This window comes from Stegostoma tigrinum, chromosome 12, assembly GCF_030684315.1.
Source record: "Stegostoma tigrinum isolate sSteTig4 chromosome 12, sSteTig4.hap1, whole genome shotgun sequence".
Lineage (NCBI taxonomy): Eukaryota > Metazoa > Chordata > Chondrichthyes > Orectolobiformes > Stegostomatidae > Stegostoma > Stegostoma tigrinum.
In genome coordinates, this window is record NC_081365.1 from 72,598,495 (window position 1) to 72,624,646 (window position 26,152).

Here is a 26,152-nt window from a genome sequence, read left to right on the forward strand (position 1 = left end):
TATGGTGTTATGACTGGACTGTTGATTCAGAGACCCAGGTTATGTTCTGGGGATCTGAGTCTGAATCCTGCCATGGTAGATCATTGAATTTGAATTCAGTAAAGATCTGGAATTGAGAGTCTAATGATAACCATGAATCCACTGTCAACCTGTCTTGTTCGCTAATGTGCTTTAGGGAAGGAGACTAACATCCTTACCTTATCTGGCCCACATGTGACTCCAGACCCGCGGCAATGTGGTTGACTCTTAATTACCCTGTGAGCAATTGGGGATGGGCATAAAACTGCTGACCTTGCCAGCAACATTTTCATCCTGTGAATGAATAATAAAGAAAAATGGAATTCAACAAGTGTTTCAACAAAATCATTTTGACAGGTGGATACCAGCATTGGAAGTTGAAACCGTAACCACTCAAGGTTATCCCCACAGATCAGGGAGAAAAGTATGGAGTATTTTTGTGTGAAAGTAAGAAGTTGAGATGTTTCCATTGTAATAGAGTGGGACACATTTGTTCAGAATGCTGGAAATGTAAGACAAGCACGTGGGAGCTCATCAGGAATCAGTAAAGGAAACTCAAAAGGAAAGTGCCACAGAGCAGATCTTGTAGCTTTAACTGCAAAAGTCTGGATAAGAGATATGAATGTGTTTTTCGTTTAAAGGTAAGGTAACCTTTTTTCTTCAAAGCACACATTCAAGCACCTGACTACAGCAAGGGATACTGGGGCAACCTAAACTCTAGTTCTCTCTCTCTCTCTCTCTCTCTCCCACGCACACACCTCCCCCTCTCTCTCTGTCTCGTGCTCTCGCTGATGGAGGAAACCTCTTAATGTAATGAAGACAGCACTTTTGATACCTACACCAGTTTTTGAAGAACCGTTTAGTCGAGTGTCAGTGGATTGTGTAGGACTGTCACTAAAAACTAAAGTAGACATCAGTATATCCTTATAGTTATGAATATGGCAACCTGATTCTCAGAAGCTGCTCCTTTTGAAGACAGTTACAGCTAAGGTAGTATTGGAAACTGTAAACTAGTTTTTTACTCATTGTATCCTGCCTGGTAGCCCGCAATCTGATTGAGGTTCTAGTTTTATGTCTAAAATTTTCCAGATTAGCAGCCGTTTGGGTATAAAATGAGAGAAGTTAATTGTATATCATCAGCAATCACAGGAAGCTTTGGAGAGTTATGATCAGTTTCTCAGAACAGAGGTTAAGGCATACTGTCAGGAATATCCATTGAACTGTATTGGCCACCAGAATGTCCCAAATGAATGTACTGTGTTGAGTTCATTTGAATTGATTGACGACCAAAAGATTAGAGGTCCATTAAAATTGGTTACGGGAATGTACTTGAGCAAAAACAAAACCACATACTCGGTGTTGGATGACATGGACATGTCCAAGTGAAACTGAAGGAATGAGCAGATAAACATTCAACAACAAGAACATTTCAAGCCGAAGATGTCTCGTTTGTATTGTTACATGTGCAAGGTGAGCCTATGAAAGTGAAATCCACTGTTCCGTACAAAGTAATTAGGACGATTAGTGAAGTGATTTATCTGATAAATACTTCTGACCAAAGAAAGAAGAATTGGTTATGTTGCATAAACATGTTGAAAAGGATAAGGAGCAGAGTGTGTCAGGTGTCAGTGGAAGATGGTAGACAATAAGAGGTAAAAGTTGAACTGGTTACAGTTGGCTGGCTTAGTAATAGATTTAGCCAAAAGTGAATTTGGAAAAGCAAGAGTAACTTACCTAGGACATATTGTCTGACAAGGCAGGTCTTGCCAATGGGAGCAAACATGAAAGCTCTAACAGAATTCCAAAACTAAATGAGAGATTAAGGATTTTAGAAACATGTGGTTATACTGGAAATTTCTGCGTAATTTCAGAACGATAGCTATTCCTTTTACAAATTTGTTAAAGAGACAAGCAAATGTGATTTGGTCAGCAGAATGCAGGGCAGCCTTTGAGAACGATATAAAATCTTGACAAAAGTCAGGTAATGCTCACTATCTGCTGCAGTCTTGCCTTGAGAATTTTAAGAAATAATAAGTAAGTTAAAATAAAAAGACATGATAAAGAAATTCATGAATTGAAAGATTGCTGATCGGTGAACAACAGTGCCTTGTTTGGTGCATCTAAAGTTGGTGCAGAAAAGCTGTGTTTTGAAACTGAATGTAACGGAGCAGGTAGTCCTTATGCAACGAATAAATTCAGTTTTGTAGACAGTTCTTAGTTTTTGCATGTTGAGCAAAAGAGGGATTGAGTTAGAGAAACCGAGTAGGAGCCCACAGTGCCTGTTAGGTGCTAACTCACTCAGAGATTGTAAGAACTGCCGATGCTGGAGTCAGACATAAGTGTGGAGCTGAAGGAACATGACAGGCCAGACAGCATCAGAGGAGCAAGAAAGCTGACTTTTTGGGTCAGGATTCTTCTTCACAAAATTTTCTGAAGGACACTGCATGTGCAGAAAAGATGTGAGATTGAAATGAAGTTCTGGGAGTAACGGGGCTTACCACCTATTTGTGCTGCCTCTTCTCACCACCTTCATCTTTTTTCCCCCTCCCCACATCTGAACATCACCTTCCCGGGCTACATGAGCAGTGAGGGGTAGGAAGGGGATATTATCTCCCTTTCCTTCTGCAGCCACTTCCCATTTGAAACTGAACCTGTTTACATGCACCTTTTGATTTGATTTAATTATTGTCACAAATACCAAGATACAATGAAAAGTATCCAGGTAAGTCACACCTCAGACGAACCAGAGGAAACCAGCCCAGCTCGACCCGCCTCCCTAACCTGTTCTTCCTTTCACTTATCCCCTCCTCCCACCTTGAGCCGCACCTCCATTTCTTACCTACTAACCTCATCCTGCCTCCTTGACCTGCCTGTCCTCCTCAGACTGACCTGTCCCCTCCCTACCTGCCCACCTATACTCTCTCCACCTATCTTCTTCTCTCTCCATCTTTGGTCCGCCTCCCCCACTCTCCCTACTTATTTCAGAACCCTCACCCCATCCCCCTCTCTGATGAAGGATCTAGGCCTGAAACGTCAAATTTTGTGCTCCTAAGATGCTGCTTGGCCTGCTGTGTTCATCCAGCTTCACACTTTGTTGTGCTGGAAGAACATAGCCAGGAAGGATTAAGGACAATGCCAAGGGACTTTATAACAATATTAAATTTAAGAGACATAGCAAGAACTGGAGACAGAGATGACACAGCGTGCAGCTGGAGGAACACAGCTCAGGCAGTATCTGAGGAGCAGGAAAATTGACATTTCCAGTCAGAACCCTCCTTCAGAAATGGGGAGGGGGAAGGGAGCTGGGAAATAAATAGAGGAGGGATGGGCCTGGGGAAGGTAGGTGGGATGGTGATAGGTGAGTGCAGGTGGGGAGTGGTCATTTGAGGTGGAAAGGGTGGATTGGTGGGCGAGAAGATGGACAGGTTGTGTCAGATCAAGGTGAGGATGCTTTTGCTGCTGCTGATGTCGCTAACTCCATCTGTACAGCCAGCTCTAATTTAGCTCCCAGCTCTACACCCAGTCCCAACCCCAAGCCCTGCTGTATTCACCTTCTTCCCAGAACCCCCCGCTTACTGAGTATTCGTCTTCATTCTCCTCTGCCTACATAGCAATGAATTCCATTTACATTTGGATGTTGAACACTTCTTCCGCAGCCTCTGCCCCGTTCCTATTTCTTTAACCGAGAGTGTAACCCACCCTCTGCTGACCCCTTCTCCCACCTCCGACAAATCTCATTTTCCTGGTCACCATCCCAAGGCCTCCTACCCTCCCTCGACTTCTTCATTTCCAACTGCCGTCGCAGCATTGATCGCCTCAAGCTCTCCACCCCTTCACTTACTCCAATCTCTCCCCCACGGAACATGCAGCCCTCTGCTCCAGCCCTGATAGCATCAGCATCAAACCCACAGATAAGTGGGGGGGAGCACAGTAGTGGTATGGCGCATGGACCTTTACATAGCCGAGGCCAGGCGCCAACTCTCTGAAAACTCCTCCTGCTGCCCCCTCAGTCATGACCCCACCCCTGACCACAAAACCATCGTCTCTCAAACCATTCATAACCTCATCACTTTAGGTGACCTCCAATCCACAGCCTCCAACCTCAACGTTCCCCAACCCCGCACTATCCATTTCCATCTCCACGTCTAGAACACCACCCACGCGCTGCGCCTCCTCCAAGACTTCCAATTTCCTGACCCTCAAACCTCATCTTCACAATGGACATCCAATCCCTGTACAGTTGTATCCCCATGCAGATGGCCCAAAAGCCCCCAGTTTCTTCCTCTCCTACAGACCCAATCAGTCCCCTCCACCAACACCCTTGTCTGCTTAACTGAACTCGTCCTTACCCTTAACAACTTCTCCTTTAACTCCTTCCTGCAGATTAAGGGGATTCCTTGCTTTCCTTCTTGGACTTCTCCGTCTCCATCTCTGGTGGCAGCCTCGAAATTGACATCTATTTCATGCTCGCCGAATCCCATAGCTACCTAGACTACATCACCTCTGACACATCTCGCAAGAGTACAATCCCCTGCTCTCAATTCCTCCACCTCTGCCTTGTCAGTTCTCATGATGGGGCATTCCACTCCTGCACATCCCAAATGAACTCCTATTTCAAGGATTGAAACTCCAACCTCCCCCTCCGGTGATCGAAAATGCCTTCAAACACATATCTTGTGTTTCCTGCAATTCGGCCCTCAAATACCCTTCTTCTCCCCCCCCCCCCAACAAAAATAAAGACAGAATCCCCCTTGTCCTCACATATCACCCCACAAACCTCCATATTCAACTTGTCATTCTCCGCCACTTCAGCCACCTACAGTGTGCCGCCACAACCGAAGATATATTTCCCTCCCCATCCCTATCTGCCTTTCGTAAGGACCGCTGTCTCTGTGACTCCCTTGTCTGCTCAACACTCCCCACTAACCCCACCATACCAGGCACCTTTCCCTGCACCCACAGACAGTGCTGCACTTCCCCCTACGCCTCCCCTCTGACCTCCATTCAAGGCACAAATCAAGCCTTCCACATTAGACCAGGGTTAACCTGCACATCTGTCACCTTGGTCTACTGCATCCTCTACAGAGTGAGACCAAGTGGAGACTCGGACACCGTTTTGTTGAATATCTGCTCAATGTTTGCAACAAATGACAAAGCCTTCCAGTTGTGAACCATTTTAACTCCCCCTCCCACTCTCTCTGGGTGATATGTCCATCCTGGGCCTCCTTCAGTGTCACAATGACATCACGCGCAAAGGAGTAGCACCTCATGTTCTGCCTTGGGAGCCGACAGCCCAATGGCCTAAATATGGAATTCATCAGTTTTAAAATCTCCCCAACCCCAGGCCTCATCACATGTCCAAGCCTCCCTTTCATCCCCACCTCCTTGACCTGACACAACCCGTCCATTTTCTTTCCCACCTATCTGCTCCTCCCACCTCAATGACTAATCCCACCAACTCGCTACCTGCACTCACCTATCACCATCCCACCTACCTTCCTCAGCCCCACTCCTCCTCCTCTATTTACTTCTGAGCTCCCCTTTTCTGAAGAAGGGTCTCGACCCAAAACGTCAACTTTCCTGCTTTGATGCTGCCTAGCCTGTTGTGTTCCTCCAGCTCCGCAGTGTGTTAAAAGCAAGATTGATAGATGTACAGCACAGGAACAGACCCTTCAGCCCAACTGGTCCATGCCAACCAGATATCCTAAGTTAATCTAGTTCCATTTGATGGCATTTGGCCCATATTCCTCTAAACGCTTCCTATTCAAGTTTACAAGTGGGAATCAGTTCATTGTGATGATTTAAATTTGCTTCTGATTAATTTCATACTATTCAGACACGTCAAAAGAAATAGGACCCTTCATGCCACAATCTATTCAAAGAGGTAGAATCATAGAATCCTACAGTGCAGATTGAGGCCATTTGCCCTCTAGAGTCTGCGCCCACCCACCAAAAATGATCCAGTCCAAGCCAAATCCATCTCTACAACCCTGTATTTAGCATGGCCAGTCCACCTAACCTGCACATCTTTGGACTGTGGGTGGAAACTGGAACACTCAGTGGAAACCCAAGCAGATGTGCAAACTCATCATAAACAGTTTCGAAAGCTGGAATTGAACTCTCGTCCTTGGTACTGAGACAGTAGTGCTAACCACTGTGCCACCCTCAAATGTGAGACCTGCAAGTATAGATGGTAGTGAATATTACACTGAAAAAACACAACCCATTCTTTCTATGTCGCTAATATATTGTGTTAAATCTGTTCTGTAAGTGCACAAACCAGATATTCTGATCATTTTAAACAGTTTCCTGTTCAATATGACAGTTTCACGCTCTCGGCCTTGCTAAATGGAGAAAGCAGATGGAATACTTGCTTCCAGATCTATCCAGTCAGGTAGTGTGCTAGAACAGCTTTTGATTACTGACCTTCCACTCCATTCCTCACACCAGGATCTGACTGTGATTGTGAATTTGGAGGGACAGCTGTCTTGAACCTGTACTGGTGTGGTCCTATTTGTTTGTGAAGAAAGTAATGCTAATGCAAATAATAACCTAATTTCTAGTGATTAAGGGTTCGAGAGTGAGGAGAGCATTGATGTTAGATTAAGCATAAGGGAATTATAGACATAGAGCAATAGGAACTGTCTTATTTTTATGCTGTTGTTTATGCGACTCCCGAATGTGTAAGTGGCATTGATAATTTGAAATAAGCACTCTGCATGTGAATCTCCTCTGAGCTGCTCCTCGCTAAATCTTCACTGAAAGCCCAATTCCACTTGGGTGTAAAAATGCAGAATTTTTGTTGCACCTCCAGCAAGCCCAGGAGTAGAATAGTCCATTGTTTAAGAACTGATTACTTAGGAGGTTGCAGGAAATGAAATGGAAACTGCTGGCAGTAGATAAACATCAAAACAAAAGGCTTAGATCCAAGGACATAATGCTGTAATTTTTGGATAATTCAGTCTGTCCTCTGAAAATCCTTAGAACATAGAACATTGAACAGTACAGCACAGTAAAGGCCCTTCGGCCCATGATATCGTGCCGAACTTTTACCCTAAACCTAAGGTCAATCTAACCTCCACCCCTACCTTATACTATCCATCCATATGCCTATCTAATAGCCACTTAAATGCCCCTAATGAGGCCGACTCCACTACCCTCTCCGGCAATGTATTCCATGCCCCTACCACTCTGAGTAAAGAACCTACCTCTGACGTCTCCCCTATATCTACCTCCACTCACTTTAAAACTATGCTCCCTCGTAATAGCTACCTCCACTCTAGGAAAAAGTCTCTGGCTGTCGACTCTATCAATACCTCTGATCATTTCGTAGACTTCTTTTAAGTCAAATCCTTGATGAAATTTTTGTCTGATTGATAAAAATATTGAGTCCAGTATCTTTTTCAGTCAGTTTCTTCCCCAAATTAAACCTTTGCAAGACCCAGTGCTAAAAATATAGAGAAGGAAAAAGCTCAGTCTTGAGAGAGAGAGAATCTGTGATCCTTTTCTACAATACTCAGGATTAGTGTCCCCTTTTAACTTTTGGGGGTTTTGTATGAGGCCTGTTCATTTCAGTGCGTGTTATCTTTATGTTTTGTTTGATAACTGCACAAAGGTGCAGTGACCCATGGGGTATCTTCAGAGTTGCTGCGTGGTTGCACACCTTAAAGGGAACATAGCTGAATATGCCATATTTATTGACAGTATTTGTATTCAGAATGAATTGTTCTGGGAAAACACTTCTAAAGTATTTATGAATGTAACAGAAAAGATGAACTTTGAATAGTCCTCCTGATTGGATCAAAAAGAAGTCAATATGTTCTTGGTTTATAATAGTGGAGTTGCTTTGTTCCTTGCTCCTTCTGTCTACCTTCTCCATGCTTAATTTGTGTTTATCAATTTGTGGATCTGTAGAAAGTGACAATCACTTGACAGTGGCACAATCAATGAAGAAGGAGTTTGACAGCGCAGCAACCTCAGATCTAAAATTTCTCGTGGATGGAAAGATTATCCATGCTCACAAAGCAGTTCTCAAAATAAGGTAGTTACCCAAATCTTTAGAGACATTGGTGTCAGAACTGTTAATAAATGGGAGAAGTATTTTAGTAAGAATTGCTGAGAGATTTCTTTTACATTCAAAACTGTTCTGAAATCTGAATGTTACCACATTGTTGAAAAGATTTTTTTCATACAGTTTGTTTTATACTATTTCTTCTCAATAATGAGTACAGTTTTAATGTGCCCTAGTTTTGTGTTTGAGGGAAGCTCCTTTCAAATTCCGGTTTTATCGTATGAGCTTTAACATTTTCATTCTTGTGTTCAGATTCCTGTATGATCTTGTCCTTTTTAATCTCCGGTACAAGCCCCAACCCTCCAGTTCTTAAAAATCTTTAATTCTGGCCTCTGACACAATCCTTTGACCCGCTTTGGCAACTATGCCTTCAGTCATCCATGGGATCATAATTGGAATTTCCTCCTCAAACCCCTTTCTCTTCCTACAAATGGCATTTATTCTTAGCCCTTTTGAATATGCACTTAACCAACATTTCTGATAGCTGTTTGTCCAACTCAGCATTCATGTTTTTCTGAGTTAGCACTTGGGGAGGTTTCATCCATCTGAATATTATATACAGACTATTTGACAGACAGGTGGTGGATACTAAAAACCGAAAGAACTGTGAATGCTGTAAATCAGGAAAAAATATAGAAGTTCCTGGAAGCCCAGCAGGTCTGGCAGCACCTGTGAACAAAAAAATCAGTGTTAATGTTTCAAGTCTGGTGATCCTTCTTCCAAACCTCCTCAGACGATCTATTTCCACCAGATTCAGTTCTGAGGAAGGGTCACCAGACCTGAAACATTAACTCTGGTTTTTTTTTTCTTCACAGGTGGTGGATACTATCACTTCACAGTGATTGGACTTGTTCTTTTCCACAATCGTTGGCTCTGCATACTCATCTCTCCACTTGCAATTGTTGTTGTTTTTCTGAAACTAATTGTCTTCAAATAAGCAAACACGCTCCAATAAAATAAATACTTACCTCAAACTCATTTAAAGCTACTAATAAGTAGAGTGAGAGTACTTCTTTCTGCATCACAGGTTCAGATTGGCTTTCAATGCTTCAGTTTCTTGCAGACTGCTTTTGTAAAAGAAAATGACTTTTTTTTTCATTTCAATCATACAGATGTGAACATTTCAGATCCATGCTTCACGATGATGAGGTGATTGAGATTGACCAGTTTAGCTATCCAGTGTACCATGCCTTTCTGGAATACTTGTACACGGACTCTATCAATCTACCTCCTGAGGATGCAATAGGTACTGTATCCTGACATGTATATTTGAATTATTTTGTTATTTAATGTCACACACAGGTCAGGAAGATTAGAGCCTTAAATATTGTTCTTCTAAAGGTAGCTTTTAGGACAGGTAAAAAGATCACTTACAGAATTGCTAGATAAACAATTCATTCATACTCTCCTTTGCCTTAATACGGATGTGACTGTAACACTTTTACTCAGGCGACATGGGCATCGTTGGTTGACCAGTACTCAGAACCTGTCCCTAATTGCCCTTGAGAAGCTGGTGGTGAGCTGCCGCCTTGAACTGCAGCAGTCCATATGCTGTAGGTAGATCCCGAATGCCCTTGGGGGGAGTTCTAGAATTTTGAACAAGTGACCATGAAGGAATAATGATATACTTCCAAGCCAGAATGGTAGTGGCAGGTAATGACAAACCTACGTATCTGCTACCCTTGTCCTTCTAGGTGGAAGTGATTGTGGGTTGGAAAGGTACTGTCTAAGATCTTTGAATTTCTGCAGTGCGTCTTGTAGATAGTAGCAGCTATGTGTATTGAGCATAAGTGGTACAGGGAATGGATGCATGGGATGTGGTACCAATCAGGTGGGCTGCTGTATCCTGCATGGTGTTAGGTTTTATGAGTGATGTAGGAGATGTACCCACCTGTACATCAGGAAATATTTTTAAAAGGTAAGTAACTAAGTTCAAGAGCAATGCACTCCTTCAAAGCCAAATCAAGTAATCTAAACATGGGACATTGTAGGTGAGAAAAGAACGTGAAAACATCTACCCAAAATACATTCTGTGCCCTTCCTACTCTGTGTTCTTCTATGTGGTGTTCAATATGCAATGTGCTGACTTATTAGTTAAGGGAGTTTAGTTGAGCAGGTACTGATCACCATGTTTCCTTGCCCATTGTGTGATGAGTCTTTATGGCATCTGAAGCCTGTGACGTGGACTCAGGGCACCTCTCTCCTGACTGTCCTGCCACTGGATCTGTCTGTACAAATAACTGACCTGTTTGCCCATTTTAAAGATCAGTCAAGAGTTGACCACTTGGAATCATGTTCAGGTTAGATCACTTTAGTAGAGCTGATCTCCTTGATTTGGAGAAGCTAAGTGAGTTTACATACAAATGGAATACATTGTGGAGAAATGATACAATTAGACAGGAAAAACGGAAATGTAGAACATCTTGTAAATGCTAAGAACCTTGGAAGTGTTGAATTTGAAGGTACACAGCAAGCAATGATGAAGACAACTGGTATGGCTTTACTGCAAGAGGATTTTAATAAGAGTAAAGATGTCAGTGCAATTATAGAACATAGAACATAGAACAGTACAGCACAGAACAGGCCCTTTGGCCCTCGATGTTGTGCCGACCTGTGAACTAATCTAAGCCCCTCTCCCTATGTTATCCCGTCATCATCCATATCCTTATCCAAGGACTGTTTAAATGCCCCTAATGTGGCTGAGTTAACTACATTGGTAGGAAGGGCGTTCCACGCCCTTACCACTCTCTGAGTAAAGAACCTGCCTCTGACATCTGTCTTAAATCTATCATCCCTCAATTTGTAGCTATGCCCCCAAAAGACACTCACTGTCCACCCTATCTAATCCTCTGATCATCTTGTATGTCTCTATTAAATCCCCTCACAGCCTCCTTCTCTCCAATGAGAACAGACCCAAGTCCATCAGACTTTCGTTATAGGGCCTGCGCTTCAGATCAGGCAACATCCTGTTAAATCTCCTCTGCACCTTTTCCACATCCTTCCTGTAATGGGGCGACCAGAACTGCAGGCAATATTCCAAATGAGGCCGCACTAGCGTTTTGTACAGTTGCAGCAAGATATCACAGCTCCGGAACTCAATCCCTCTACCAATAAAACCTAACACACCGTAAGCCTTTTTAACAGCACAATCAACCTGGGTGGCAACTTTCAGGGATCTATCTACATGGACACCAAGATCCCTCTGCACATCCACACTACCAAGAATCTTTCCATTGACCCAGTATTCGGCCTTCCTGTTATTCCTCCCAAAGGGAATCACCTCACATTTATCCGTATTAAACTCCATTTGCCACCTTTCAGCCCAATTCTGCAGTTTATCCAAGTCTCCCTGCAACCTGCAACATTCTTCCACACTGTCCACCGCTACACCAACTTTAGTATAACCTGCAAACTTACCAACTCATCCACCTATGCCTGCGTCCAAGTCATTTATAAAAATGAAAAACAGCAGTGGTCCCAAAACAGATCCTTGAGGCACACCACTAGTGACCTGACTCCAGGCTGAATATTTTCCATCAACCACCACTCGTTGCCTTCTTCGATTATTATTTGCTGAAAAATTGAACAGGTTGCGAATACGCAAATGGCAGTCTTGTATATTGGCACAAGGCCCTATAGGTATTAATTGTAGCAGCCTCTGGGAATCCGAGTCTAAACATAAATGCAAGTAAGCATGTCTCATGTCCAGTTTTGTGAAGGTCAGCCTCCCTTCAATCTTTGTGTATGAATCCACTATTCAAAGGCTTGGGTATTTATTCAGCTGCAAAAAGCAATTTATCAATTGTTTAAAATCCCCACAAAGGTGAACCAAAATCGGTATGACAAGCACTACCCATTCTGCCAATGGACTGGTTTGATGATTCCTTCACTTTTCAGCCAGCTGATTTCTGCCTCTACTTTTGCCTGTATGGCAAATGGCACTGGGCAAGCCTTGCAGAATTGTGGAATTGCTTCCTGGTCAACATGCAAGGTGGCCTTGGCTCCTCTGATAGTGAGGCTATGCAATCACCTACACTCGTGTTCCCCAAGCTTAGTTGGATGTCTATTTCCATCAGAAAACCTCGCAGTTCATATACTCCACTTGCCGCAATTTCCAATTGCCAGTTGCAGCACCTGTTTGAAGTCCAGTTGGGCTTCAGCTATATGGTGTTTTGCACATCACAAATCCCATAAATCACATGGTCTCTAAGCATCTCACAAAGGATTAAACCAAAGACACAGGCTTCTGCCAGCCACGTTAATCTCGCCAAAAATCCTAGTACAAGTTCCTCTGGTTCTTGAATTGCCGAGTAAAAGTGATAGCATCTCAAAATTATTGGAGGCTTAGGATTGTAATATTCCTTAACTATGTCAATCAATTCTTAAAAGATTTTGATATCTGCTGCTTCAGGGAAAAGTTAGGCTCCTAATAATAGAGAAAGCTTCAGGTCTACAGGAGAATTACTCATTGCTTTTGATCTGCCACAATGTCATTTGCTCAGAAAAAATAAGGCATTCTTTCAATATACTGGACCCAGTCCTCGACAGCAGGGTTGAATGGGTCAGACTTCCCAAACAAAGGCATAATGTAAGAGAGAGACAACAAGGTGTAGAGCTGGATGAACACAGCGGGCCAAGCAGCATCAGAGGAGCAGGAAAGCTTACGTTTCAGGTCTAGGCCGAAATCTCAGCTTTCCTGCTCTCCCTGCTGCGTTCATCCAGCTCTACACCTTGTTATCTCAGATTCTGCAGCATCTGCAGTTCCTACTATCTCATAATGTAAAAAATTCTTACACTAACTCAAAGACGGCTATTGCAGGCAAGTTTCTTCAGGACTGTGCTTTACTCCTGTTGCCACTGAAGTAACTCCACAGAGGCTGGTATCCCATCACCAATCACCCTTTTTTTTACGCATGAACAGTCTTTAACTTTAGTACCGCCTCATTCAGAGTCAGGAACCAGATGTCAGCTCCAATCAGGGAACTCATATTCCACGAGGACTAGCTAGCTGATTTCGTTACAATCACTACACTTGTCAAGATAAGTACAGGTCCAGGAACAGTCATGAAGTTTGACACCATCCAGGACAAAGCAGCCCACCTGACTGTCACTACGTCCAGAAATATTCATTCCCTCCACCACCGAAGCTCAGTAAAAATAGTCTGTACCATCTACAAGACCCATTGTAGAAATTCACCCAGAGCTCTCCAGCAGCACCTTCCAAATCCATGAGCCCAACCATCTAGAAGGACAAGGACAACAGATGCATGGGAACACCACCACCTGGAAGTTCCTCTCCAAGCTACTCACCATCCTGACTCCAGTGTCCCATGTTTGCAGCAGCTCAAGAAGACAGCTAACCACCATCTTCTCAAGATCAACTAAGGATGTACAATAAATTCTGTTCTAGATAGCAATGCCCATGTCCCTTGAACAGACAATGACAGATCAGCTGTATCACTTTACATCAGACCAGTATCCGTCATCGAGGACCATACGGAGGCTAAGCAAAACAGACAGGAGGCAATTGTGACATTTAGTCAGAACTGACTACAACATCAAGCTATCAGTTCTCATCAACCTGATGAGATGCTAAAACTGAGGGTTGTCAGGGACACATGAAAATGTAGAACAACCACCAAAGTGTAGGCTGATTGGTCTGAGAGTAGATCAAAGATATTAGACAATTATTTGTTGAAGCAGTAAGAAAAGTGAACATTGATGAGATGCTGACTCATCCATTTGAACATAGAACATAGAACAGTACAGCACAGAACAGGCCCTTCAGCCCACGATGTTGTGCCGACCATTGATCCTCATGTATGCACCCTCAAATTTCTGTGACCATATGCATGTCCAGCAGTCTCTTAAATTACCCCAATGACCTTGCTTCCACAACTGCTGCTGGCAACGCATTCCATGCTCTCAACTCTCTGTGTAAAGAACCCGTCTCTGACATCCCCTCTATACTTTCCTCCAACCAGCTTAAAACTATGACCCCTCGTGCTAGCCGTTTCTGCCCTGGGAAATAGTCTCTGGCTATCAACTCTATCTATGCCTCTCATTATCTTGTATACCTCAATTAGGTCCCCTCTCCTCCTCCTTTTCATCACTGTTGCCTCCTGCTAATTGTGACAGATTCTGTGTCAAGAAAAATAAAAATTTTAAGAACTAGGAGCAGAAGTATGTGTGTGGACATATTTAATATTTTTACACTGATGCTAGGTGATTTCTAGATATAGACCTACGGCAGTTCAAACCTAAATAAGACAGTAGCCTCTGGCCTTGGATCTATGAAGGTACTTGTTTGGGCTTACCGACCTGTAGAATCACTCCCATCTCCAAAAGGCTCTGCTTCTTTGCAGTCATCACAAAATAGTGCGTGTCATCTTGTAGTAAACAATATTTTCTAAATCTATGCCTGTGAGAAAGTAACAGCAACAGGTTAAACATGGTACAAGCAGAACTACTCAAACTGTCCAAATTCAGCCATAAGCTCTGATTCTCAGTCACACAGAGCCTCAATAAAGCCTGTGTTTCACAGTCTGACCCATAGACAGCGTGTGAGTTAGCAGCCATCGTGAACAATATGCAGACAGCCTGGGAGTCAGTAGTCATTGTCATGAACAAGTGGATTCCAAAAACAAAAACACGTAACGAACACACATAAAACATAAATTTAAAGTCAAATGGAATGCTGGCCCTTATTGAAGAGGGTTGCAGTATTATGCTATGGTAGTCAGGGTATAATTATATAGATGAGAACCCTCAGCATGGTTCTGTTGACAAGGAAGTGGAGGCAGTGCTGATCCAGCAGAATTACACTGAAACTTAGATAAATGTAAGGTGTTGCAATTTGGTAAGGCAAATCAGGGCAGTACTTATACACTCAACGATAAGGTCTGGTCAAGTGTTGCTGAGCAAAAGGCCTTGGGTACAGGTTCACAGTTCTTTGAAAGTGGAGTCTTAGGTAGACAAGGTAGTAAAGAAGGCATTTGGTATGCCTTTATTGGTCAGTGCATTGAGTATAGCAGTTGGGATGTCATGTTGCAGCTGTAGAGGGCATTGGTTAGTCCACTTACGCAATACTGCGTTCAGTTCTGGTCTCCCTGCTACAGGAAAGATGTTGTTAAACTTCAAAGGATTCGGAAAAGATTTCTAAGAATGTTGCCGGGGTTACAGATTTTGAGCTTAGGGAGAGGCCAAATAGACAGGCTACTTTCCCTCAAGTACTGGAAGCTTAAAGAAGTTTATAAAATCATGAGGGGCATGGATGGGATGAATAGACAAGATTTTCTTCCCAGGGTAGTTTCATCGTCTATATATTAGAGGGCATAGGTTGAAGGTGAGAGGGGAAAGATTTAAAAGTGACCTAAGGGGCAACCTTTTAATGCAGACGGTGATCATGTATGCAATAAGCTGCCAGAGGAAGTGATGGAGGCTGGTACAATTACAACATTTAAAAAGCATCTGGATGGATATATGAATAGGAAGGGATATTGGCTAAATACTGGCAAATGCGTCTAGATTAATTCAGGATATCGGGTCAGCATGGATAGGTTGAACTGGAGGGCTTGTTTCTGTAACATACAACTCTATGATTTAAAGGATAAAATGATGCAGACAGTTTGCCCAAACAGGCTGCAGTCTCTTCAGCACAGAAGATTCAGGGGTGATGAAATTGAGATTCTGAGAATGATTGCTCATATGTTTATAAAAAGAATCTATTTACTTAGGTGGGCAACGGGGCAAAATAACATAATTATAAAGCCAGGACTGTGCAGTGGTGTTGTCAGAAAGTGAAATGGAGAGCTGGAACTCTGTCTCTCTCTCCTTGACAAAGTTGCAAATGCCGGGTGTTAATTCGAGCTTTGAGTCAATCCAATACAAACCCATGGCTTCCCGCAGGTCCTGAAAAAACTTCTGGTTGAAGATGAAGGCAACGCCACTGATCTCCTGGGCCTGGGCTGCCTCCCGTGTGTGCCGGTTAATGAAGTTGGCAGTTATCTTTGAAATTATGTTATCTTTGAAATCGCACCAGGTGTATTGTTTGCAGTCTTGGCCTCCCTAACTATGGATATACTTGTCATAGACAATGAAGGTTCACTAAATTGATTCTTGGGGTGGGGAGATGATCTTATGAAGAATGGTTAAATAGATTGACCCTGTTTTCAAAAAGAGTTTAGAAGAGGGAGAGGTGATTTTATTTAAATCTACAAGGGTGAGTGCAGCTGGCAGCAGAGGTCAGAGTTTCAGACTGGCTTGTAATTCTTAACTACTGCTTCTAATCACATTGGTCACTCAATGCTCTTCTGAAATTGCTCCATGCAGGTCAACTTAAAGTCTTGCTTCCTCATAGTTCCAACATAACTTCCACAATGACATGATGCAATCCTTAGCACGACACTGGGAAAAGAATAATAACTTGATAAAACAAAGCCACCTTGTTTAAATATGTTTGGTGACATTCTCTTAAAATTAGTTAATTTCATGTTGGGAGTACATTGTGGTTGATGGCCATGAATGGGCTGTTGAGATGTCAGCAGCTGTAAAAGGGCTTTTGGCAGGTCTTAAAGTGATCATATTTGTCACAGCCAAAATTTATTTTCTCCTGGGGCAGCTCAGGAGTTGATGTAATGAGCTGTGGTTCCATTCGAACATGAGAAGCACCCATTTATTAAGAGCAGTACAAGAGTAACTAGAATGGTAAAAGGTGGCATGGCATCAACCTTTACTGGGAACAGATATTGAAGACATTTTATGAGCTGCCTTTTTTTTAATGCCTAGTTTTCACTGAGGAGTTTCTTCTGGTAGAAGCGCCATACTTGTCAAAGCCAGGTGGCCTTTGTGGGGTCTGCCATTTATGCTGTGACAATGGATGTGAATGAACTCTGCTCATTCACAGTGGTTTGCTGTTAGGTCTCCATTTGAATAAGAACAAGCCACATTTGGTTAAATTTTATGGGAATCTTCATACCACATCTATTGCTTTTCTGTAGAACAAATTTACACGAATGCATATGTCTTTGGTTGTATGAATGGTGTACTGTAGGCATCAAGATCTATTCATGTTTGAATTATCACTACAGCTTGTATTTTATAGAAACCTTCAGCAAAGAAACATGTGTCAAACTAGCATGTTTCAATCTGACAGTGGCCTGGCAAGGGGATATATAAATATTTATAGAGAATGTGAAGTACATAGGAGTGTTCAGCTGTAGGAAATTGTAGTTTATCCAGGATTGGTTTCTTGTCCATGAGTGTGATTTCTAAAACAATTGTGGCGGTTGAAATACATTCATCACCTTATTACAAGGCTGACGATTTCACTCATCTCAATGATACACAAATATGATATGTACACACTTCAATATAAGTAAATATGTAATATATTAAAAATGGAAATAATTGTCCTTTATATTTTAAAAACAAGAAGTACTGAAGAATATTATTGCATTTAACTTTACAGGCCTTTTGGATTTGGCAGCATTTTATGGAGAGAACAGCTTAAAAAATCTTTGTGAGCAGACTATTAAACAAGGCATTTCTGTGGAGAATGCAATTACTTTATTGTCAGCTGCAGTGAAATATCAGGCAAAGGTAGGAGACGGGGATCAAACTTCATGCTGAATACATTCGTTGTAAACGGTCAACTTGCTTTGCTTAAATATCCTTTCAGTTCATGTTATCATGATATGATCGTACACTGAAGTTGGACATTTGGTCTGGAGTTCGTATGTCAGCTCTTTTTTTTTCAAGTGAGTTTTCAAATTAATCCTATTGTTCGCTCATGTCTGTTTGTTTCAGCAATCTGTTTCTGTTTTCTTGCTGTCACTGCACTTAATCATTTTGCTTGGTTACCTTTGAACTGTTAAGTTATAACCTGTAACTGTACAAAACGCTACTGCGGCCTCATTTGGAATATTGTGTGCAGTTCTGGTTGCCCCATTACAGGAAGGATGTGGAAGCATTGGAAAAGATGCAAAGGACATTTACCAGGATGTTGCCTGGTCTGGAGCGCAGGCCCTATGAAGAAAGGCTGAGGAACTTGGGTCTGTTCTCATTGGAGAGAAGGAGGCTAAGAGGGGATTTAATAGGACATACAAGATGAGCAGAGGATTAGATAGGGTGGACAGTGACAGTCTTTTTCCGGGGATGATGATGACTTCAGCTTGTACGAGGGGGCATAGCTACAAATTGAGGGGTGATAGATTTAAGACAGATGTCAGAGGCAGGTTCTTTACTCAGAGAGTGGTAAGGGCGTGGAACGCCCTGCCTGCCAATGTAGTTAACTCAGCCACATTAGGGGCATTTAAACAGTCCTTGGATTAGCATATGGATAATGATGGCTTAGATTAGTTCACAGGTCAGCGCAACATCGAGGGCCGAAGGGCCTGTTCTGCACTGTATATTGTTCTATGTTCTGTACTGGAGTCTATATAAAAATAAACAACACTAGTCCTAATGCCTGTTTCTGAGGAACATGACCATTTGAATTTGTTATATGGTGAGAAGACAACCAAGACATCTTCTCTTGTCGATAGAATGTATTGACCATGCAGTTTTACAGTTCTTTGCATCACTGCAATTTTCCAAACTTGTGGCCTCATGCTTAACATACAAGGAGGAATGGCAGGGTCTCTGTAAGCATCCACCCGCAATTCCCTCAGTAGCACAGGCTACATTCCATCTGAATAGGATGACTATTTTGCCTTAAGGATAACTAACTCTTTAAGTATTTTCACTTAATCACATCTGATATTGCTGCTAGCTCTTCTTTTACTGTTACATAATCCATTACTTATGTTGTGAAGACAGGTACAAAATGCTGTTTATATCTCAGCCATACCCTAAGATTTTTTTTGTCTCTCAGCAATCCCACACATCCTTTGATCAACCCATAAATAGTAAATAGGTAGACATCGAATTACGTGGCAAAAGGAATCCACTGTTTCTTCACCATCCCTCCAAATAAGTATCGTGACTCAGTATCATGTTCCTGCCCGTTCATCATACCCTTACACTTTGCTTCTATTTAAATGATCATCTGATGCTGTCCTGAATGCCTTGATTGAATTTACCTTTAACGTATTTTGGGGAAGTGCACTCCAGATCTGAACCACTCCAGTGTGTGGAAAAAGTAGTCTTTCACATCACATCCTCCCTTTTTTCTAAATTACTTTTCTATCAGTGCCCTCTTGTTCTGATGATACTTTTACAAGTGGTAGCAATTATCCACACCCCTTGTGAGCTCGTCTTAGCTGCCTCCTGTCCAAGGAGATCAGTCTCACTGTGTCAAATCTACATCTTCAAAACTGAGGTTTTTCACCTTAGAACCATTTTTGTAAATTTCTTTCAATTCTGACCTTCTGGCATTCACATTGCTTCCTATTGTGTGTTATGGAAGATTTTTAGTTATTTTGTGACATTGCCAAAAATGTGTTCTTGCTTTCTTTACCCCTTTTTAATGCTTTTAATTTCCCCTCTACTTCTGTATTCAGTGGATCCTCTACTGTATTATGAATCCAATTTGACATAAAACTTTGTATTGTCTGTATCTTTAATCACCCATGGCAATCTCATCCTCTGAGCTTTGTATGTTTTCCTGTCTTTTTCCAAAACTGCTTTAAACTAACATCAATATTTTTGAATGCTTATTTACTACAACACACTTTTCTTTGCCCCACTTCATTTTTCAGAACTAGCTCCAGCACTGCTAGCTTTTTTGGTGGATTGTAAACATACTGAATTTTATGCACATTTCAGGAATTCATCTCTTTTTGTCTTTCACACAGTTACTATCTCTGCCTACATAGGATATCTCCATCATCATTACTGCTGTAGGTCCTTGTATCCTTCTGTAATTTGCTTTCAAACCACCTCCCAGCTCCCTTTATTTAACAGTCTACATTGTACACCCAGTGGTTGATTGGCATCTCTGTTCCTTAATTCTGACTAAGTAGGTTCTGTCTTTGGGATCTACATCATCCCTCCCCAAAGCTAGTTTATTTAATTAACATCACCCTTTTTTGTTTTCCTTCCTTGTTTTTCCTGTGTATTGTAAATGAGAATAATAAGTTTGCAATTCTGCACCTCTAAGTCATGCCTATCCCATTGCCACTCTGTCCTAGTTCAGTGAGGTGACTTGTCTGTGCATCAATGATCTTATTTGCGTTGCTCTGTAAATTGTAGCACATGTACTCCAAACCCGATTAGACTGAAATAAAACAAAAATGCTGGGAATACTGTGCGTGTCAGACAGTATCTGTGGAGAGAGAAGCAGTGTTCGTACTTCAGGTCAATAACGTTCCATCTTTGGACTGCCTCACATTTGCCTGCTGTTTGATACCCTTCAATTTTATTAATTATTAGTAAATCACTATTGAAGAGGTTTCCAAACTGTACTGATTGCATATCCACTTCCATATCTATTCGATACTTTTGAAACCCTGCCAAGACAGGTTTAATATTTCAACCCCCTTAATTGCTAAAGCATTATACAGAATGAATGAGTTACATACAAATTGTAGTATTCTTCATAAATGTAATTGATGAGTTATTTAATGTGTGTAATGTTTGGAATGATAGGTAATAGTTTGAATCATTAAGTGATTGCTACCTAACCTCCTGGTAATACTTTGATTTCATTTCAATAAGTGATGAAAATCCCTTTTCACACACAAGTTGCAACAAGGTAGCTGAAAACCTTGATTGCCCTGTTTAACAATTCAGGGAACATTGCTTATATTTGAGCTGAAAACTCAGTCAGCTGCTTCTGTTGGCATCAACTCTCCTATGCTGTGTGGCATATAGCAGCCTAGAAGGTATTGGACAGACCTTTGGGATGACAGACCCATCAGTTTAATCCAAATGTACTAGCAATTATTGTTTTTAATAATTAGTGAATTATTTGGACTATTGTTTCCTATTCAGTATTTCCTGTAAATGTATTCAGATACTGCAAAGTTCAAGAGTAAGGAGTCATAATTCTCAGAAACAAGCTTACTCCACTTCTGTTTCGGTCAATACAGTTTTCATAGTGAGTGTTATTACCTCCACCGAAGGTGTCATATTTGTCAAAATGTGAACAAACTCTCCTCAATGAAATTGAAGCTCTTAATAAAAAGGTTCCTTTCTTCAGCTTTGCAGTTGCTGGGCATTAACCACATAAGGAAAAGGCACAAGGAAGAGTTGAATAGTAATTTCTGTGCCTGCAAAGTGCGACTCATCTACATTTGAAAAATGAACTTTTCTTCCAAATGCATCAATTGTAATGCATTCTATTTTACTGAATATCAACCATTTCTAGAAAGAGGATTGCTGATGGAAATTTGGATTTTTTTTTCCTTTAATTGTTTTAATCTATTTAATGACACTTTTTTAAGTCATGTTTGCATTTCAGGTTTAAATTAGAATTCACACAAATAATAATTACCGACTTTCCAAGAGGTCAATCACCCTGTGAAGTTGGTGAAAACCAGTTTTCAAACCACTGAGTAATTTGAGCTGCACTGAAATAAAAGGTAGTGTAAAAGTGAAGACAAAGGGCAGTATGTATTTTAAAAAACTGAACATATTCAACCAGGGAATATCTCAACATACTTGTGACCTGGCTGTACCATCCCCTGTGATACCTGATCAATAATATCCTTAAGTGAAAGTCTTCTTGTTTAAAAAGAAAACAGCATAATTCTTTTGGCAGTTCAATTTCCCCCCCAAAAATTAAATCTTCAGAAATTCTGCTAGCAAATCTCAAAGATTACTTTATTTAACTGCCTGAGAATCTACAAACAGTTACTGATTTTTCTGTTCCCATTCCCTGTTTGAAATGGTTCAGTTTATAGAACAATACAACATCCAGCAAAAGGTTTCTTGTGCTCTCACCCATCATGCCAGTTAAGACGCTGGCAACCAAATTTGGTTTGGTATAAACACCCTTTACTAGAACAACACAAAGTTGATAATGCTATTTAAACTGGATTTTTGGCGCAACTTATTTCCAGTGAATTTTCCTGAGGTATGTTAATGAAAAGAATGCTGTTATTAATATAGCTAGATCTGTCCAGCTTATCACCTTTAGAAAAAACGTTATAGATAATTAGTTGCTTTGTATTGCCTTTGGATAAATGAATTGTGTTGAATTGTTATTCTAGGGGTTGGAAGAGTTTTGCTTTAAGTTCTGTGTCAATCATTTGACAGCCGTGACACAAACACAGGGCTTTTCTGACATGGACCATGAGCTCTTGAAGAATTTCATCAGCAAGGCTGGCAAGCATGGGGCATTCCGGAATTGAGGCAAGAATGTGAGCAGATACTGAATACACTGGGTCTCCTAATCAGTTTTCTCTCCCCTCATCCTAATCAGTTTATCTGTCCCTACACCGTCAGATGTCAACTCTGGAAGGATTAGAGTTTCATATGTGTTAATTGCAGTTGTGCCCAAGAAGCCATTGTTTCATTATTAGCTTTAAACAGACTATTCAAGTAGGGAGATATTACAGTTGAGCTCCTTGCTCAGCATTTAAGATTATATAATTCTAATGAGAGTTTGTTCAACATTGTTTTGGGGATGATTCCTTTGACTTCTCCTCGTAACTGCTGCCTGTTGCAACATCTCTTGCTGAGAGATGGCATGGGTCAGCAATCAAACCTGCTTCCACATAAAAATAGTTCAGCTGCTCATGGGAGGAAATGTTTACTCAACCATGGGGAGTTTATGTTCACTTTGAAGAAAAGGATCAACATCACAAGGGTGAAACATCAGATTATGAAAGTCATTCTTTCCATTTTTTTCACACAACTACCTAGCAAGGCAATGGGAAATACTTTTGAATTCTGGTTTAATGTATAATTCAGGACTATGCATCATAGCTTTAAGAATATCCTTCTAGTTCATGCAGTTGCTGATTTCATAACACTGTGCATACTCCTAAATAACATGTTATTCATTTTTGGCAGAATTTTGCTTTTCCTGAATCAATACATTTTCATCAGTCTATACAAAATGAAGGATATCCACATGCCCCAGATAACTCAATAGATCAATTTATTAATCATTGTGCCACATGGAAATACTAGATTCCAGCCAAAGGTTCCTAGTGCTGTATTATTAGGCATCCAAATGAGGTGGATAAACCTTAACTAGTCATCAGATGTGATGGGGAGAGAGAAAGAGAGATTTAGAAGATGACTGAAGGGTTTCTGGACATAATTCCAGCAGGTAACCATTTATTATCAGTTTTGATGTATAATCAGATCACTGTCCATAAGTGATTTAACACACTTGAAATAATAGAGTTGCATCGATGGTGAGCTGTTTTAGTAAACTGGTGCAAATAAACAGCATAAGTGAACAGAGTAGAGCTCCTGTTTTCTCTTTGATGTATGTTGCAGTCCCTTGCAGACGGTGGTTGGAACCTTCCATTTCATTAGGAAGGAAATCATTATACTTCCGTTGACCAATGTTTTAAAATAGTTTCTATTGTGACACTTTTTCTGGTTCCTTTTCTGTGGCCTAGACATGGCAGAATCTAAATTATAGTAAATTAGAAACAGCCATAAAAAATTAAATGTTTTTTTTAAGAAAGTATCTTTCATCCCCAGGGTATGAGGTAGGTGGAGAGTGTAAGTGGTTGTAATGAGTTCCCTACCTGGACCAGATTGAGGCTGTTCATCAAGGAGGCCTGGCCGACTGAATGAACAGGATGTCTGACAGCCCTGTTTATATCTGAGCTGGTACTAAGGGAGCTGGATCAGTGTCAATAACTTGCCACATGTACATGTGAAGGGTGACTTGGTGATGGGATACTAGCCTCTGTTGCATTATTTAAATATCATTTCTAGATGTTGTGAATTGGTGTTAGTATTACTGCTGCGTTGCCAATTTTGTTTCTCTGAAACTTGTGGGCAAACTGAGGAGTTGTTACCAGATAATAAAATGTGAGGCTGGATGAACACAGCAGGCCAAGCAGCATCTCAGGAGCACAAAAGCTGACGTTTCGGGCCTAGACCCTTCATCAGAGAGGGGGATGGGGGGAGGGAACTGGAATAAATAGGGAGAGAGGGGGAGGCGGACCGAAGATGGAGAGTAAAGAAGATAGGTGGAGAGGGTGTAGGTGGGGAGGTAGGGAGGGGATAGGTCAGTCCAGGGAAGACGGACAGGTCAAGGAGGTGGGATGAGGTTAGTAGGTAGCTGGGGGTGCGGCTTGGGGTGGGAGGAAGGGATGGGTGAGAGGAAGAACCGGTTAGGGAGGCAGAGACAGGTTGGACTGGTTTTGGGATGCAGTGGGTGGGGGGGAAGAGCTGGGCTGGTTGTGTGGTGCAGTGGGGGGAGGGGATGAACTGGGCTGGTTTAGGGATGCAGTGGGGGAAGGGGAGATTTTGAAACTGGTGAAGTCCACATTGATACCATATGGCTGCAGGGTTCCCAGGCGGAATATGAGTTGCTGTTCCTGCAACCTTCGGGTGGCATCATTGTGGCAGTGCAGGAGGCCCATGATGGACATGTCATCAAGAGAATGGGAGGGGGAGTGGAAATGGTTTGCGACTGGGAGGTGCAGTTGTTTGTTGCGAACTGAGCGGAGGTGTTCTGCAAAGCGGTCCATATGGTATCAATGTGGACTTCACCAGTTTCAAAATCTCCCCTTCCCCCACTGCATCCCTAAACCAGCCCAGTTCATCCCCTCCCCCCACTGCACCACACAACCAGCCCAGCTCTTCCCCCCCACCCACTGCATCCCAAAACCAGTCCAACCTGTCTCTGCCTCCCTAACCGGTTCTTCCTCTCACCCATCCCTTCCTCCCACCCCAAGCCGCACCCCCAGCTACCTACTAACCTCATCCCACCTCCTTGACCTGTCCGTCTTCCCTGGACTGACCTATCCCCTCCCTACCTCCCCACCTACACCCTCTCCACCTATCTTCTTTACTCTCCATCTTCGGTCCGCCTCCCCCTCTCTCCCTATTTATTCCAGTTCCCTCCCCCCATCCCCCTCTCTGATGAAGGGTCTAGGCCCGAAACGTCAGCTTTTGTGCTCCTGAGATGCTGCTTGGCCTGCTGTGTTCATCCAGCCTCACATTTTATTATCTTGGAATCTCCAGCATCTGCAGTTCCCATTATCTCTGATACAGTTGTTACCAGATTCTTATTTGAATGTAGATGGATGATTTTACTGTAATCACACTATTGTTGCATTAACTAACTGTGCGTACAGATTTGATCCTGGCAGTAGAGGTGAACCGAATTTGTTCCACAGCGTCAGCACCCAGTTTATTTGCAGTCTAAATGACCACCTATTTTAAACTATCTAATAAATTATAGGATAACTTGAGCTGAGATATTACAGCACTAGGTATCTTAATTTATCTATCATGTGATTACCCTCCATGAGTAGTTAAAAATTTGTTGGGTGAAAAGTTGATCTTTATGTATTAAACCCTAATAGTAATGATTTTTAATCATGTTTGTTACAAAGAAACATGCATTCAAATCCTCTACAAGTAAACTGAAGGCTATTAAATAAATGTAATAACTGGAAAAATTATGAACAAATTGAGAAAATTACCAGAATGCTAATACTGCTGTTTAATTTGTTTGTCTTCACTGCTAAAATGTATTTTTTTTGAATGTTAGCAAGTAGTGATTCTTCATCGAACCTCTCCCCCCCACCCCGAGAATGTGATTTTTGTGTCATGTTAAATGTAAATAAACTGAAGTCACAACTGACTATGAAACTGTATGTTAGTATTGAAGCTAGTTTATTTGACGTATCTGACACCTTTTGGGGCTTCTTTTTGATTTATACTTAAAATGTTTGTGTTGCTATGTTACAAAGCAGGTGAGTAATTTGAATGAGTTCTGTTAGTGGGCAGACAGACCGGCACTATGTGCCATTGATTATTAGCATGTCTGCATCCTTGTACAGCTTGTGCACTGTAGTCAGAGATTTGCAGCCCCAACAGGTTTAAAACAGAGAAGGAAATAAACTTCATTAACAGGCCACTTTTGGTTTCATTGTTTTAATATTTCACCTACACCACTTGAGTTAGATCAGACAGCCAAAG

At 41.8% G+C, this 26,152-nt stretch overlaps 1 protein-coding gene across 3 annotated transcripts in view; it reads left to right on the forward strand.

The window, feature by feature from the left end:
- Positions 1–24,014, forward strand: part of LOC125456948 (RCC1 and BTB domain-containing protein 2-like) — a 50,424-nt gene extending 26,410 nt beyond the window's left edge. For 2 of the 3 annotated variants that reach the window (XM_048540580.2, XM_048540582.2), the window contains 4 exons: positions 7,933–8,059; positions 9,202–9,335; positions 17,559–17,689; positions 22,243–24,014. In XM_048540580.2, the coding sequence (XP_048396537.1) occupies positions 7,933–8,059; positions 9,202–9,335; positions 17,559–17,689; positions 22,243–22,383 (533 nt within the window). In that variant the 3' untranslated portion in view covers positions 22,384–24,014. The other variant, XM_048540581.2, reaches the window with a different exon arrangement.
- The last annotated feature ends 2,138 nt before the right edge of the window (positions 24,015–26,152 follow it).